This window comes from Ascoidea rubescens (genome assembly GCF_001661345.1).
Source record: "Ascoidea rubescens DSM 1968 unplaced genomic scaffold ASCRUscaffold_2, whole genome shotgun sequence".
NCBI classification, from domain to species: domain Eukaryota; kingdom Fungi; phylum Ascomycota; class Saccharomycetes; order Ascoideales; family Ascoideaceae; genus Ascoidea; species Ascoidea rubescens.
This window is the reverse complement of record NW_017962914.1, coordinates 979,008-995,175: the sequence shown is the minus strand read 5'-3', so window position 1 is coordinate 995,175 and position 16,168 is coordinate 979,008. Positions and strand designations below refer to the sequence as shown.

At 31.3% G+C, this 16,168-nt stretch overlaps 5 protein-coding genes across 5 annotated transcripts; 3 read left to right on the top strand and 2 right to left on the bottom strand.

The window, feature by feature from the left end:
• Nucleotides 1-15: 15 nt before the first annotated feature.
• On the top strand, nucleotides 16-1,812 carry RIO1 (protein kinase RIO1; the record flags this gene model as incomplete). The annotated part of the gene is made up of 2 exons (XM_020190310.1): nucleotides 16-1,525; nucleotides 1,634-1,812. 2 exons carry the CDS (start codon nucleotides 16-18, stop codon nucleotides 1,810-1,812), a joined length of 1,689 nt encoding a protein of 562 aa, XP_020049337.1.
• A 1,044-nt stretch (nucleotides 1,813-2,856) lies between these two features.
• HNT3 (DNA 5'-adenosine monophosphate hydrolase) lies at nucleotides 2,857-3,684 on the top strand. The gene has a single exon (XM_020192687.1). The coding sequence runs from the start codon at nucleotides 2,909-2,911 to the stop codon at nucleotides 3,587-3,589; it is 681 nt and encodes a 226-aa protein (XP_020049336.1). The 5' UTR covers nucleotides 2,857-2,908; the 3' UTR covers nucleotides 3,590-3,684.
• A 170-nt stretch (nucleotides 3,685-3,854) lies between these two features.
• On the bottom strand, nucleotides 3,855-6,726 carry TRE2 (putative zinc metalloprotease). The gene has a single exon (XM_020192686.1). It carries the CDS (start codon nucleotides 6,658-6,660, stop codon nucleotides 3,904-3,906), a length of 2,757 nt encoding a protein of 918 aa, XP_020049335.1. The 5' UTR covers nucleotides 6,661-6,726; the 3' UTR covers nucleotides 3,855-3,903.
• Nucleotides 6,727-9,621: 2,895 nt separating this feature from the next.
• On the top strand, nucleotides 9,622-10,194 carry ASCRUDRAFT_79611 (uncharacterized protein; the record flags this gene model as incomplete). The annotated part of the gene is made up of 1 exon (XM_020194401.1): nucleotides 9,622-10,194. The coding sequence occupies one exon, from the start codon at nucleotides 9,622-9,624 to the stop codon at nucleotides 10,192-10,194; it is 573 nt and encodes a 190-aa protein (XP_020049334.1).
• A 160-nt stretch (nucleotides 10,195-10,354) lies between these two features.
• On the bottom strand, nucleotides 10,355-15,382 carry SEC3 (GTP-Rho binding exocyst subunit SEC3; the record flags this gene model as incomplete). Its single annotated transcript, XM_020191369.1, has 1 exon — nucleotides 10,355-15,382. The coding sequence occupies one exon, from the start codon at nucleotides 15,380-15,382 to the stop codon at nucleotides 10,355-10,357; it is 5,028 nt and encodes a 1,675-aa protein (XP_020049333.1).
• Between the last annotated feature and the right edge of the window lie 786 nt (nucleotides 15,383-16,168).

Here is a 16,168-nt window from a genome sequence, read left to right as displayed (position 1 = left end):
AATAGCTCTTGAGACATGCCACAGCCCAATATATCCTCCCCTAACGATGAGGACACTATCATTGAAAAAATCAACCGTTTGAACTTTGAAGATTTGCAGAGTCGTGATGCTCCGGATGACGATTATTCTGACTATTCTGACGATTCTGACGATTCTGATTCTGAGGGTCCACACCAAGAAGATATAAATGGTGCTCATTTGCATGATCATACGAATGTTTTCTCCTCTGAAAGAGGCGATATCTTGCAAAAGTACTCCGTATCAACTGATTCTCAAGTCAAAACTCCCAAAATATTAAAGGATAAATCACAAAGAGCAACAATTCAAACCGTTTTGGATCCAAGAACCTTTAAAGCTTTAGCCAAATATATTAGCAATGAAACTTTAACCAGGATCAATGGTTGCATCTCAACCGGTAAAGAAGCAAACATATATTATGCAACCAAAGATGAAGAACCTGAACCTGAACCTGAAGAATCAAAAAAAAATATAGAAATTCAAAATGGCTTATCAAAAAACAATTTGGAAAACCAAAATCCTTCAAAGACATCTGATCCTTCAAAAAAAACAATTGTAAAACACTATGCAATTAAAATCTATAAAACCTCGATTTTGATATTTAAAGATAGAGAAAGATATGTCAGCGGAGAATTTAGGTTTAAAAATTTCAATCAATCCAATCCAAGGAAAATGATTAAAATTTGGGCCGAAAAGGAATTTAGAAATTTAAAAAGATTAATCTTAAATAACATTTATTGTCCAAAGCCACTTGAAGTTAAGAACAATATCCTTATAATGGATCTATTATCTGAACATGATGACGGCTGGCCCTCTCCTAAATTAAAAGACTTTAATTTTATTGATAACTTTCAAATTAATTTTTTTTACTTCAAAGTTTTAATCATATTAAGAAAATTATACCAAAACTGTAGATTAATTCATGCTGATTTATCCGAATATAATATAATAATTCATCGTTCAAAGATCTATATAATTGATGTCTCTCAATCAGTTGAGCCAAATCACCCAATGAGTTTAGATTTCTTAAGAATGGATATTAAAAACATCAATGACTTTTTTCAATCAAAAAAGAAAATTGACATAATAATGGAAAAGAATATATTTGAGTTTATAATCGAAGACTTAAACGACCTAATTATAAAATATCATTCTAATCAAAATAATAATGACGATCATATTAATACTTATAATAATCAATTCCAAACCAATTTTAATGACATTGATGATCTTGAAATTGATAATAACAATGATGGTAAAAATGACAGAATACTATTGGAAATTTTAACTAAATTGCCTCTTAAACTAACTGATGAAGATAAATTAAATGATGAGGTCTTCAGATCTACTCATTTGATTACAACTTTACATGCTTTACAAGAAGATGACGATTTTGCTGACTTTGAAAACGGAAAATTGACAACTTTTAAATCTTTAATCTCAAAAAACCCTCAACCAAGTAAATCCACTGAAAAAAATTCGAACGAAACTTCAACGAACAAAGATAGTAAAAAATACATTTTTAATAATGAGGACAATAATACTGACAGCCATACTGATAGAAATAAAACCAGTGATCTTACCAAAGATGTAGAAACTGAATCAAATGACTCAGAATCCAAGGAAGATGAATGGGAAGAAAGAAACGTACTCTTAAAAGGAAAAAAATTTGAGGATAAAGATGCTAAAAAATCTCGCAAAAAAGAAGCTAAAGAAAAAGCCAAAGAGAAAAGGAAAACTAAAATGAAGAAATATGATAAAAAAAGAGCTATAAAGAAAACTCAAAAGAAATAAACTTAAAACAAATTCTAATCTTGTATTTATGAATCTATATTGCCCTCGTTTTTTTATTTCACAAACTTCCAACTCAAAACCGTTTTGTTCCTGTTATCGATTTGACACATGCTCACACATGCTTTGTACTGCTGTGTTATGCACAGATGCTGCCATCAAACTTGTCTCAAAACTAAGATTAGAAACTCAATTCCCAGTCCGATTCAACAATAATTCAACAATAATTCAGCAATGATTCAAGATTGTTTGAAAACAGTACAATAGTTCATTTGTTTTTCTGTATTATAATTTAAAGAATTTTTGTTATCTTGGACATACAAGTTTAAAGAAGATAGAACGACTGTAAAATATTATATAAATAGGCTAAATAATATCAGCAATGACTTAGGATATTTTGGTGATGAATTGAAATATAATGGCGAACGTATAATAAATGATACAAGAAAATTAAGAACTGGTGAAGAACAAATATATTTTACTGAAGCTGAACTAGAAAATCTTGCCAATGAAATTGAAGAGCATGATAAAGTAACTGATGTACATGTTAATAAAATTAACAATAATCAATCAAATCGAAATTGACCGAAACTAATCAAAAATTTGCTGCCTTATCTTGTTTTTAAATTAAATCTACAAGAAATGCAAATAGATCATATCTTTCAAATTAAATGATTAGCATTGTTTCCCAAGATTTACAGAAGAATTATTCAAACAATAACCAAAATATTTTATCCGACAATAGTTACCTATCCTTTCTTTTTCACTTCCAATGTGTTTCTCCAAACCTCATGTTTTTGAAGTTTGAGGACCCTCCCTGTTTGCTTAAATTTCCCAAATTCCTCAAATTCCTCAACAGCCTCAATAGCCTCGACTCGCTACCACATTTAAGGCCTGCGTCATCAGACATAATCCAACAGCAATAGCGAGCACAATCCGATTGGTTCCCGTTTCGTTAATTTATTTATAATCATTTCAATACGATTTAATTGTTACCAGTTTAGGCACCAACATTTTTTTAGTGTCTTGAACTATTATAAAAGCCTTTGAATTTGTAGAGACAATAGAAAACCCCATTTTTTTTACTGATATTAAAAAAATGAAATCGAATAACAGCTTTAGATCGGCTTTGAATTGTTATATAAAACATCCTGAAAAATATCCAAATGATGTTCTATATTATGATTCGGATTTTACAGTAGTTTACGATAAATATCCAAAAGCTCAAGTTCATTTACTAGTTTTACCAAGAGACCTGATAAAAACAACTCAGTCGCCATTTTTAGTATTTAATTATAAAAACGATCCTGATAAGGTTTTTCAAAATCAGTTACTACTTTGCATTGAAAAAACAAAACCAATTGCAATTCAACAGTTGGTTATAAAATTTCCATTCCTAATTCAGCAGTCTCTAAATTTTGATGAATACTTTAAAGTTGGTTTTCATGCAATTCCTTCCTTAAGCAATTTGCACGTTCATGTAATTTCAAAGGATAATTTGAGTGAAAGATTGAAAACAAAAAAACATTATATTTCATTTAATTCTCCGTTTTTATTAAATTTATACGATTTGATAAAGAATAATGCACTTAATCAAAGGGACATTAACTCTGACGAATTTTTCAATATTGCAAAAGAGATGAAAAAAATAATGGCACAAGATATGAAATGTTGGAAATGTGGTTTGAATTTTCGTAATGATTTCAAAAAATTAAAGGATCATTTGGTAATAGAAGCTAATGCTATTTATAAAGAAGATAGAGAGAAAATTAAATCATAGAATTAAGAACATTATTAAATTTTATTTTTTTATATTTGCATAAAATTCTTTTTTTTTCGCACTATTTTTAAAAACTTGTTTCTGTAATATTCTGTAGATAATTATCATAGAGCTAAATGAATTTTAAAATTAAACGTAAAAAAATTAAAATAAAATATAAAAAATCAAAATCAAAGTAATTAAAAAAAAAGTTATGAAGAATTAAATTAAAAACAGAATTTTAAATAGAAATAAAATAAAAATTGAAAAACAAAGAGTAGATATTAAAAAATTAAAATAAACAGTGCATAGCAAAAAAGAAAAAAAGCTGATTACTATATGGTAAACTCATTGGTAGCTTCAGTCAATTTTCGAGAAATTTTTTCAACTTCTTTTTGAGCTAATTCCCAGTTGTAATTGTCAATGGCATCTCTTATTGTTGGAAATGTCCACCATTCATATTCTGTTTCTGGACTAATATCTGTATTAAATATTTCTGGTTTATCAGAAGATGGCCCGAACAACAAATTCTTGTACCACGGTCTATTAGGATAACCATTATCATCAACTAATTTTTTCTCATAGTTGCATAATTTTGTATTCCATTTCCATCTATGAATGGACAAAAGCGAAGGCTCTATATTGCCTTCCTGCAAAAGAATTTCGTTCCAAGTTTTTTTCCATATTAAATATTCTTTACCAAATTTTTTGATCATGGTTAATGCATTTCTTAAAGGATTATAATTTAAAGGAAACTGATCATCAGGCTTATTACTTTTAGATTTATACTCTTCAAATAATTTATGAGTATAAGAGTCGAGATCTCTTAAATAATCTTCAAGCTTTTGACCATAATGATTCAAATCCATTGGTATTAACGGATCATCAACTAATTCAACAATTAAATGTGATAAAATTTCAACCAACTTTCTGTGATATATCATTTGTGGATCAATTTTTAAATCTTCGAAATTTTTGAAATTATCCATACAAGTATTTTCAAATATATTGCCATTTTTACTATTGGTATATTTAATTTCAATCGATGGAATTCCTGCATAAGATAAAAACGGAACATAATTTTTATACTCTTTTAAAGAACAAATGTTTTCCTTTTTAAAAGAATCGGATATTTTTTTATGAGGCTCATTACCATTTCTTTCTTCATTTCTTTTTTGAGAAGTATCTGGCTGATTAATTTCATCAACTGATTGAAGAACTTCCATTATTAAATTAGAAAAGGCAGGATGAGAAGATATTTTTAAATCTTGACCTCCAATGGCATCACTCAAATCAATATAAGCATAAATTTCTTTTCTAATTTCTTTCAATCTTGCCTCTACCCATTCGGTTAAACCAGCAAAATTATAATTTGAACCATCAATTGATATAAAATAAATTGTTCTTAAAGGTTTCCAACCATGAATTTTAGTCATTTTAGTATAAATTTTGACTAATTCCATTAAAACAGCTGTTCCAGTATTGGGATTGATTGTACCAAAACATGAAGAATCTCTTTTGGCACCAATAATGATAGCTTTTTCACTTTGTTCAGACCCAAAAATTTTTCCCACAACATTCCAAAGAGCATGATTGTCTCTCTTTACAGAGTATGATTTGAAAAAAGCTTGTAAATTTTTTTCGTTTAAATCACCGGTCCAAGTTTCAAAATCATCTAAATTTTTAAATTTTAAATTCCAATCTTTCATCTCATCTTTTGATGGATCAATTTTTAGACCATTACCTTTTATCGAAGATAAAAATTTGTGAGCATCAGTTAAGGAGATTGGCATGATAGGAATGTTTATATTTGAATTTGATTGATCCCAAGATAGTTTCATTGAAGATGAAGTTGTAGCCCAACCAGGAGTTAAAACATCACCAGTAGCATAGTTTGAATTACTTGCCATTTGCTTGTGAATTAGTTTATTAATGTTTAGATTATTGATTTCATCAGTGGATAAGTGACTATAGTTATTTGGGTCATCAAATATGACAATAGCATCACACCCATTATTTCTGGAGATTTTTAATTTTGAAGATACGGGAATTTTTCCATATTTCATAAAGCAAACAGATTGAGTTGAAGTTCCCACATTGATTTTATTTTTATTTAATAATTGAAAGTCAATTTCACGACCATAGTTAACATATAGTATTTTACCGGTAACTTGGCCATCAGTGGATAAGTAATTGAAGGCTTTTTTAGCTAAATCAGGAAAGACCATTTCTTTGTGGTCATTGTCTTCTTTGCCATTTCCTTTCTTATCACTACCGGAATTATCGTTATTATCAGTATTCCTTTCATCGCTTATTTGTTTGATTTCGTAATCTTCAATTAAGGTAGCTTGATATAGAGTGTCATTAGCATCACTTGATAATAGATTCAAGCTTGATTCGTTCGGATAGTTTATAAAAGCTTCAACTTGATTAAATTCCATTGGATTTAAACCATCTTGTTTGAAGATATTATTTATATACCTTGCTAAAGCCAAATCACCTTCGGTACCTGCAACATGGGGGACACTTGATAAATACTCCAAGTTTTCCTGCATTGAATTGATATTTATACTATTCTGTATGTGTTCGTACAATACTTTTTTATTAGTGAAATTTCCATCCGATAAATCATAACTTGATGGATACAAGCCTGAGGTGACAATTACATATATGATGGCAGATACAAATGCAATATAAAGAAGTCTTCTCATTATCAATGGATTACCAATTTTTGACAAGTATAAGTCAAATTTCACAGATAAATACCTGAATAAGCCAACTATTGGGTCCAATATCCTTGATACAGGGTTAATTACTTTTGAATTAAAAGAAGAACGAATTACCTGGGATGCATGATTTGCTCTTTCGAGAAGTTGAGTAGACACTGAAACCGAATCAGCAAGAGGTTCTTCAATTTCAAATTGTTCAATATTCAAAGAGTCACTATCGGATATATTAAAGATATCATCGTCATCGTTATTGTTATTGGTGTTACTATTGTCATCAGAGGAGTGGGATAAATTGGTGGGATGAACTCTTGATTGCTCATAAGTTGGAGGATCTGTGGGAACTTGCTGGTAAGAATGTGCCATGAAGAATGCAATACAGCTAGACTAGCTTCAGTTGATATAGAATAAAGAGTGAATATAGTATAATAATATGATACAGTATGATATAAGAGTAATGGATAGATAGTCAAATAATATATTGAAAGGTAGTTTAATCACGTGTTATTATATAATCAAAGACTCGCCAGCTAATGCGTCTCCTGTTAATAGTGTGCTGATTATTATTGCTGTTTTCATAAAGGAGTCTATCAATGTGCTTTAGATCCAGCAGTGCATTGTTATTGGACAGTCAGAGCTATTAGACAGAGCTATTGGTGGCTGCAGTATATTTTTATGTATATAGGACAACTAGGGACCTGGAATCAGGGTTCAGCACGTGATATAAAACCGTACCAATGGTCGTATGTTGTTGCACGCACTTGCGCATATAGTACCATATTAGTGGTTGTTTAACAGCTTCCTCAGGGCTGGATCAAATCTTTTTTGTCACTGCATTTATTACATTATTCAGTGTAGCATTGCTTTGAATAATTTTCTTTTCAATTAAGCAAGCATTTGAGTTAAACCACTATTAGATACTACTAGAATTGTGAAACTTTATGATTTTAAATAGACCTTCAAAAATTTGATTGGAAAATAAATACTATTATCTTCAAAAAGCCACGGGTTTTGAAAGCCGTTGAAAAGCCGGATGTATTCATGCAGATTAATGTAAGTAACTGTATAGATTTACGGTACGTCAAAGTTGATCCGTATTCATGGAACACAATAATTTTATTAATTTTGCTAACTTTCAACAATTTGATTGAGTTTTGATAAACAACTCGTTGGCAGTAATTAAAAAGCTTTGGTTGTGAATCGAAGTCAGTGGAAAAGGGCTGCTATTAGAAATGAATAATTTCATGGTATGCTTTTGTTCTCATCAAAGGTTTTGAGCTATGATTGTCAAAGGAGTGAAGTGGGATCTAATACACCATTAAGTGTAATTGACTTACTGGACAACCCTTTTATTTTCTGAAGGTAATCTTGTTGTTAAAGATTGACAAGTAACTATTGATAATTTTAATTAATCAATTAATTATAATTGACGAGTTTAATTGTAAGTTTGCTATTGTAAGTAAACATTAGAATTTAAGAGATAATAGCATTTTTGTGAGAAATAATGTCAAAAAATTTATTTTGATTGAGCTGACCCATTTAGAATATGGTAGAATTAAGATAAAATAATGATTTGGGGCTAAAATATTATATTCAACATGAGCAATTTAGCTGATTCTTTTTTGAGTTGAGAGAATATTTTGTTAAAAATCAGTCAAGAAATATGGAGGTAAAAGAATCGAGTAGTTAAAAAGGCATATTCAAAGAATTTAGACAAATATCAATAGCTTAATGACATTTTCTTTGTCATTATTTCTTAAGACTATTGAGTGTTTTCCCTTTTAATTAGTTGTTAACAGCACAAAAAATTCAACAAGTATATTTTAAAATAGATTTGCGTGCTAAGGTGTTGATTTGGATAAGATCGAGAAGAGTAACAAGAGGAATCTAGGCTGAAATAAAAAATGTTGATATCCACAGCAAAGAACTAGTTAGGATTTAAATTTAATCGATACAAGAAAAATAGTAATTTCAGTGAAAAGATTCTAAATGATATTAAAAGCACGCTCAAAATAATCTGTCTATTTCTATTTATTTTCCCCAACTTCCATCAATTAGTTTGGAAAATGTGTTTTTTTCCATAAGTAATTTTATTTTTATTTTTATTTTTCATTGGATATCATTTGATATATGTGATGGAATTTTTTTGAAAGAATATCAAGAACCAAGTTTTATCACGAAGTTTGGATAGCTATCAACAAGCCAAATAATGACATTCAGTTTTATCAGTTTTATCAGTTTTAAAGATTTTCAAAGTGACCAAAGTAATAACAATGGTTTTTTTAGTCTTCATATTGTCTTGAAAATTGGTCATTCTCACGCTTGTTCTTTAATTTCAGGAAAGAACGTATGTATTTAATCACAAAATAGTCTAGAATTAATGGTACAAAAAAAAATAAAAATAAAAAGAATAACGTTAGTGCAAACAACACTTTTAGATCAATAATAAAGGAAATATGGTTGAATAAAGGTATTTTTCAGTAGCTATGCCTATAGTATTAGCATAATAACTGTTTGCTAGACAAGCTTTGGGTTTTTTATCGTCTATTGTTGACGTTGTTCACAAATTGACCATTATTATTTTTTGTAGATTCTGGAATTCAGATAATTGCACAATAAAGGCTCATTAATTCTACAAGGCGAGCTATCAGCAAGAGTTTTCGTCGATAAGCCTATAATATTTCCGATTGTTTAACGTTCAAAAAACTAAGAGAATAACGAGATTTAGTTTACTGTCCAACAGTTGTTATCCTATAATAGCTGAAAAACGTTTTGTTGGCTTTCTGGGCTTGTTGAGCCTGTTGTTGCAAACCTGTCACAGTTCTGCTGGAGAGACTGGGGCAAAGCAGCTCTGCTTGCAACAAGAAGAAGCCCTCCACCAAGACCAGCAGTAGCAGCAAGTGCCTGTTGGCATGGTGAGAAAGCTGCTGGAGAATCAGAGTGTTGTTCTGCAGAGACACCATGGCTCAAGCCTTTGTTGGACACAGAGGCAGCAAGTTCTAACCCAGTTCTGCGATTTCAGTTGTTCTCGCAATTAATGACCTTCGGTTTCGCTGTAGAAGAACATACAAGTGATTCTCCAAACTAGCTGGAGACAATCACCCGATTTCTGTTGCTGTTATTCCTTAACTGGGGTTATCATCGGATGGGCTGCGATGATATCTGTTTGCAGTACAATCTTTGACAGAAAATGTAGTCTGTAGATATATAAACCACTCGTTCGATGGTCTGAATAATGCTGATTCCTATTTGTTTGGCCCAGTCCCAGCACACTCAGCAGTTACACTGTTTACACTGTTTTTCCTAGCACTTCTCCAATCTTCATAAATGTCCTACAGTAGATTCAACGAATTGTCAATGAATGAGATTGACGAGGTTTTGTCTGAATCAAAATCCTTGAAATCGATTCCAGAGGAGGATTCTGAATTTGATCTCCATCAATATTCAGGCAACAGTTCTTGTAAGTCTTCGGCTTCGACCATTGATTGCAAAACAAACTTAAGACTATCTCTCTCACAATTCAAAACAAAAAACGATTTGCCGGCACACAACTTGTCCAAGTCCTCTTCGATCAGTTCTGTCACCTCAAACAACTATGGACTACAAAAGACAAAAACAATGGCTTGCTTGGGCAAGACAGAAACCTGCGATTCTTTAAGAAGAAATGGTTTGAATCTCAACAGAAAACCGGTTTCTGATGTTGTTGCTCCCACCTCTCAAAGTCCAAACAAAAGTTTGTTTCCTGAAGAATATACAATAGAAACTGAAACTGGCTTGGTAAAGGCTTCAACCTTGTACAGATTAAACAGATCAAAAACTTTTCCCTCAAATACCAGAAAAACGAAATCTAACAGCACACACAAGACAAAGTCTCATTTTTTTTCTAAATTTTTTCATTAATATTGCTTTCTTTCATGAAATCATCTTATATTAGCTTATATTCTTACAATAAAAATAAAAATAAAAAATAATCACAAAAAAAACATAAAATATTTAAAATAAATTAAAAAAAAAAAATCAAAAATTAGAATTTTTTTCTTTCCAAATTTATATTGTTTGGTTAATGTTGCTTGTTGATACTAGCAAAGGCTTGCACCATTTCGGTTTGCAGAAATTGAATCTCAATATCCTTATAATAGTTCATTAAAATATTCTCAAATCTTGCACTTAATGTGATAAATTCATTTTCAATTGATTTCCAAACTTTTCCTAAGAGTTGAAATTCAATCTTATTAACATCCTTTTCATCAATATTAAAATTACTCAAGTCTCTTTCTTTCTCTTCAAAATCCAATAAATGTTTTTCAACTCTCTTGTATAATGTTTCAATTCCCTTGTGAATTTCTCTATAATCATAAAAACTCAACAATTTTTTCAAAGATGACCTGTTATAACCACTGATTTTAGTTGGATCGATGATCTTTCCAGAAATGTTATTTTTGCTAGTAATATTTTCAATCCCCTCAATGAAATCTATTAATCTTCCAATAGGTCTTTGTAAAACCAAACTTATATATATATTTAAACTATCCTTGTAAATCTTAAAGCAATTTGTTCGGAAATTCATAATAAGTGAATTGTCTGAAACTGAAAATTTTTCAACCAAATAATTAGTATTTTTCATCAAATTTATTGCTTTGTTTATTTTGGTTTTTTCTTCATGTTCTTCAGCAGAATGTAATGTCGACTTCATTCTACTGGAAATTCCATTTATACTATCATCAATCAAATTTCCAACTGAAGCATTAGTAGTGGTTGAAACAATAATTGTTTGACAATCATTGTAACACTTTTCTAATGATTTCACAAATGAAGCACCGAGATCTGTATAAGACTTGTCCATTGTCCTTCTGATTTCAAACCCATTGATCTCATTGTGATCCATTCCACCAAGTTGGATTATTGATTCAATTTTATCAACAAATTTAGGATACAACTTAACGGAATATAATATACCAATTCTTTTGCTTGTATCCAAATGCATCAGCACATTTTTCTCAATTAATCTAATCTCATCGCTAATATATGTAGACCAAGATAATTTAATCTTGTTCAATCCTTTATTAATAAAATTCTTTAAAACAAATTCCTGGTTGCCAAGGTTTAATGAATTTATTTGAACTTCAAATAACAAAATAATGGCAGGAATCAAATTGATATTAACATTCAAAACTTCAACAATATAATTAATAACAACATTAATATCATTGTTGAATAACCATCCGATCAAATTAACAATAGTAGATGCGTTTTCATTATTCAACTCCATCCTATTGTCAATGTAACTCTTTTTCGATAAATATGATTGAATTCTTTTTTCTGGACTATCATACTTCTTAATATATTCCTCAAACTCGAGATATTTATAAGAAGAAAGATGAAAAAACTCCACAACAAAATCTTGTTGATGAATAATCAAATTAGTGAATCCAACTATGAACATTTTCAACTTTTCATATATACTCTTTTCTAAGCCAGAAGAAAAAATACTCATGATTTTAAACTGTTGATTTAATCCGGTGGAATCCTTATTGCTAGCATCTATTTGCTTAAACTGGTCTTTTAATTTTTTATTTTTATCAGCACCGCGAAACTTTGCTAATGTCTGATTTCTTTTAAGTCCTGTTTTTGACTTTTCAGAAAGTTTAAGATCATTCGAGTTTCCAGTCCCATGTACAGTCAAATTGCCATTGTATAGATCAAAAGAGGTTTTTAATGTATTTTCAGATAGCTCTGCTTTGATTAATTTGGACAAGTTGAGTTTATAACTTCCTATCAAATTATGAAACAACTTGGCAAAAACAGTTTGATACGATTTTATAAAATTATAGTAATCATTCGATGAAATCTTTTTGGCAAAAAGAATAATTGAATCAAAGACAAAAAGTTTCGAAAATTGTTTTAACAGAGCATCTATTATAATTTTAAAGTCTAAATTTTCATTCATCATTGATAAATCAGTATATTGCATTAAAAGCTTATTGAAATATCCATCTAGTTCATTAAAAATAAATTTAAATTGATCAAATAACAAATCACTAAATCTGGAAAGGAATATATTGGTTGTTCTTTCGTAATTGTTTTTTCTTTCTTGAACAGCCCTCATTTCACCTAAATCTTCTTCATTTCTTTTATCCTCATCAATATCATCCTCATCAATTTCCTTATCTTGTCCTACACCTTTGATTGTTTTAATTGCTCCATAAAGACTAATTAAAACATTTTCAACCATCATTATTTCGTTTGAGTTAGACATAGGGCTAGAATGCAAAATTTTTAATTCATCATCAGATAAGTTAATATTGGCCAAAATATCTTTCAATTCATTCCATAAAAGTTTTTTATTAGTAGTTTTCACCTGTAAACCATGCCCTTGCTGTTCAATGTAATTAATCTCATCCTGGAAAGCACCCAATTCAACCTGGAAAAAAGTCAAAAGTGGATCTAATTTCTCGCACTCAATAATTGAGGCATCAATTGAGCCATTAATTTGTGGATAATTCAGAGAGACGCTTATTAAAGAATTTATACTTTCATATTCAGTCGAAGCAAGGGCTTTAAGCAATTTTTTTTCAATTGTTTTGGAATCATCGGAACTTTTCCAATCAATTTCATCTAATAATTCTTCTAATGGAGATATCTCTGTTCGGATGGAAGAAGCTGATATTACTCTTTTGTGCTTGGTTTCCACATTAGAGCTTGGAATAACTTCCTTTTCTTCAGCAAATTTCAATGCACGAGGCTTGGTTTTCTCGCTTTTATTAAAAACTTCATCTTCATTTTTTGAAACAGAAGCTTCGTTATCGTGTTTTATTTCCTGGACCTCGTTATTAATAATTATCTTAATTTCTGGGTTTGTTTCAATCTGAGAATCTGAATTTGTATATTTATGATCAGACACGGAATCATAAAATTGATCATCATCGTCATCATCTTCATCTTCGTCATTATTATTATTATTATTTTCTTCTTGCCGATTTATTCGTTTTTCTTCCTTACGGGCATCTTCTTGTTCAGTTTCAAAATGATTGCTTCTTCGACTTTTAAACTGAATGCTGGCAATGGAAGAACTATGATTATGGCCTTTTCTTTCTAAAACATTATCAGTAGAGACATTTGATGAGTTGATAATTGCAGAATTTGGGTCAACAACTGGTGGGATAGTTGAATCAGAGAAACTTACACCTTTCAGTGCTGAATTAGGGGTTTCTGTAGTAATTTGGAAAGATGGAATGGTATGTAAATCATTTGGCTGAAGTTTTGGTAAAGTTTGAGTTAAATTATTTTGAGGCTCGGTTAGTATATTAACCCCAGGACTCATTTTGAGGGGGGAAATGGTTCCTGGTGAAGGAACTATTGGCATTTGCATTTGAATTTGAGTTTGAGTTTGAGTTTGAGTTTGAGTTTGAATATTTATTTGTACTTGATTTCGATCATTAGTAGAAATAGATCTGATTGTTGTTGAATCTTGTAAATTACTATATGGTAATGTTTGGTTTGGGTTATTATTAATGGTTGTATTTGATTGTATGATAATGGGTGAATTCGCAGTGTTATTGCTATAATTTCTTACTTTAGGCAAAATCTGAGTTTTGACTTTAATTTCAGGGGCTTTTTTAAGAGAAGAAGAAGTAGATTGAAAAGATAAAGTTGAAGAGTTGTTTTCAAATTGTTTTCCAATGTTTTTCAAACTTTTCTTGTGAGCAATGGAGGGTGTTTTCCCAGCAAGAGAATTAGAAGAGGATGAAAAACTAGGGTTATCAAAAATATTTTTATTTTGGTTAACTTTTCCAGATAAACTTCTAATGGTTGGATCATTTAAGGGGACTTTTTCAATTTTTTCTAATTTTTCAAATTGTTTAAATTTTGGATTATTTAAAATGGAACCCTTTCTTGATCTTGTGCCAGGGGTTTGAGGGGTTGAAAGTGAATTTTTTCTTATATTATCATTTTTGATAGATATTGAGGGATCGACATTTGATATGGTGGAACCATTTTCAAAGTTTTTGTTTTTAAGTTGATTATATGGATGAGAGGGACTACCAGGTATGGCAGGGTGAACCGGTGATAATGGGTTATTTGGAAAAGTTGAGATTGGTTGGTTAATGTGGTTAGGCAATGGTTGGTTTTCGAAGTTATGTTGGGGATTATTTTGAATGTTTTTATTGTTGTTATTGCCAATAGTGTGCATTCTTGCTGGAAGGTTTTGGTTTTGGTTTTGGTATTGTAGCTGATTCGTTTGATGCAATTGAGTATTTGATGGGTGATTTTGATAGGCAAACTGAGATTGAGATTGAGATTGCTGAGAATAAATTGAGTGGATAGATTTTGTAGGACTTGCTGGTTTTTGATTGAAATGAGGCGAATTTGATTTTGGAAAGTGATGAAAAATCTGACTACTGATACTGTTACTTTGGTGAACAGGTTTTGTATTGTGTTGATCATTGGGGGTAGCATATGAGTTTGATCTTGATTTTGTTGGACTATGTTTGCTAGATAGACTTTCTGAACGAGCAAGGGCATTGATTTCTCTTGAAAAATCTGCATCAAAGCCAGTGAGTTTAGGCAACTCACCATTTTTGTATTTTGAATAAATGTTACAAATGCTTTTTAAGAAAACTGTTCTCTCCTTTGCAGAATTTGTTTCCCAATAGTATGATTTTCCTAAAAACATGTTGAAGCCAGTTTGAGAAGATGTATCGATATCTATGGAGGCCAAGTCATCTAGATCCCAGGTTCTTCCAATTTGAAAGGTTGAATCATTGTTTTCTCTGCCTTTATGAAGTCTTACCTTTCCAGATCTCTTGACTGCTAAAGCTAAGATACGGTTTTTTTTGTGAGATTGAGCAGAAGACGGGGGAGGTTTGGCAGAAGGATAATAGGAGTCTTCGATTATTCTGACATGGGTTATATAGTTTTCATGCAAGTTATTATCTCTATCAAATTTGGAAAAACAGCAATCAATCAATCTTTGGCGGTCCTGATCGTACTTCTGAGCCAAAGTCAAAGTGTCAGTCCTGCTTGGAGAGGATGGGGAGCTGTTGGAGGAATTCCTAAGATTGGATAGTTGGCGGTGAATAGAACGCATTACAAATTATCTGATTGAGGTGCAGTTAAAACATAAGAAAACGCAGCAATGGAGAACAAGACAATGGACTATTAGATGTATCGGATCAGATCTGGCAGAAGAAGTGATTATATCAGGAATACCAAAAAAGGTGTCCTCTCAATCAGTCCACACACGTGATAAGACGAGTCCCACGATGCGGGACTGGGCTTTGGTGTTGTTATCGTTATTGCTGACGGGGAAAGGAGAAAACAGCAAGCGACAGAGTGGGAAGAAGAAGTGGTCAGAGAGTCCAGAGGATAGTTCTAGTGTTTGCAACAAGAGCTTTGATTCTGCGGATTGCAGTCTGTTTTCAGCCATGGGGAAAGCAGTTTTGCGAAGCTGTTCAGAGCAAAAAGCAAATAGACTTTGATGGAATAGCCTCAATCATCAAATGTGTCTGAAAAATGGTACGAACAATACGTAGAAATTTCATCCGCCACTTTTTGTTTATAGCAATATATTCCAGAGTATTGCAATGCGTCCCATCTTTCTTGTATCTCTCAAGATTTGTGATATTTCTCTGGCTGAAGTGTTGACTCTTGCTAGATATGGCGTTGCAGGACGTGCTCTGATTGGCTGGGGGTGGCTGGGTCTTTCCGTCAGTTGAGCAAGCGCATGATAGGAAAAGATCGTACCCGTTCTGCACAGAAAATGTTCCATGCATGTGAAACTGCACAAGCCGGAAAGCAACTTCAACTAGGTACACGGTACACGAAGAGGACAGTGGCTTTGTGCGGACGCTGCAGCCGGGTTCTTTGGTTGCGA

Bases quoted from the DNA above. Each gene is read 5' to 3' on its own strand.
- HNT3 (XM_020192687.1), top strand. From the start codon at position 2,909: ATGAAATCGAATAACAGCTTTAGATCGGCTTTGAATTGTTATATAAAA.
- TRE2 (XM_020192686.1), bottom strand. From the start codon at position 6,660: ATGGCACATTCTTACCAGCAAGTTCCCACAGATCCTCCAACTTATGAG.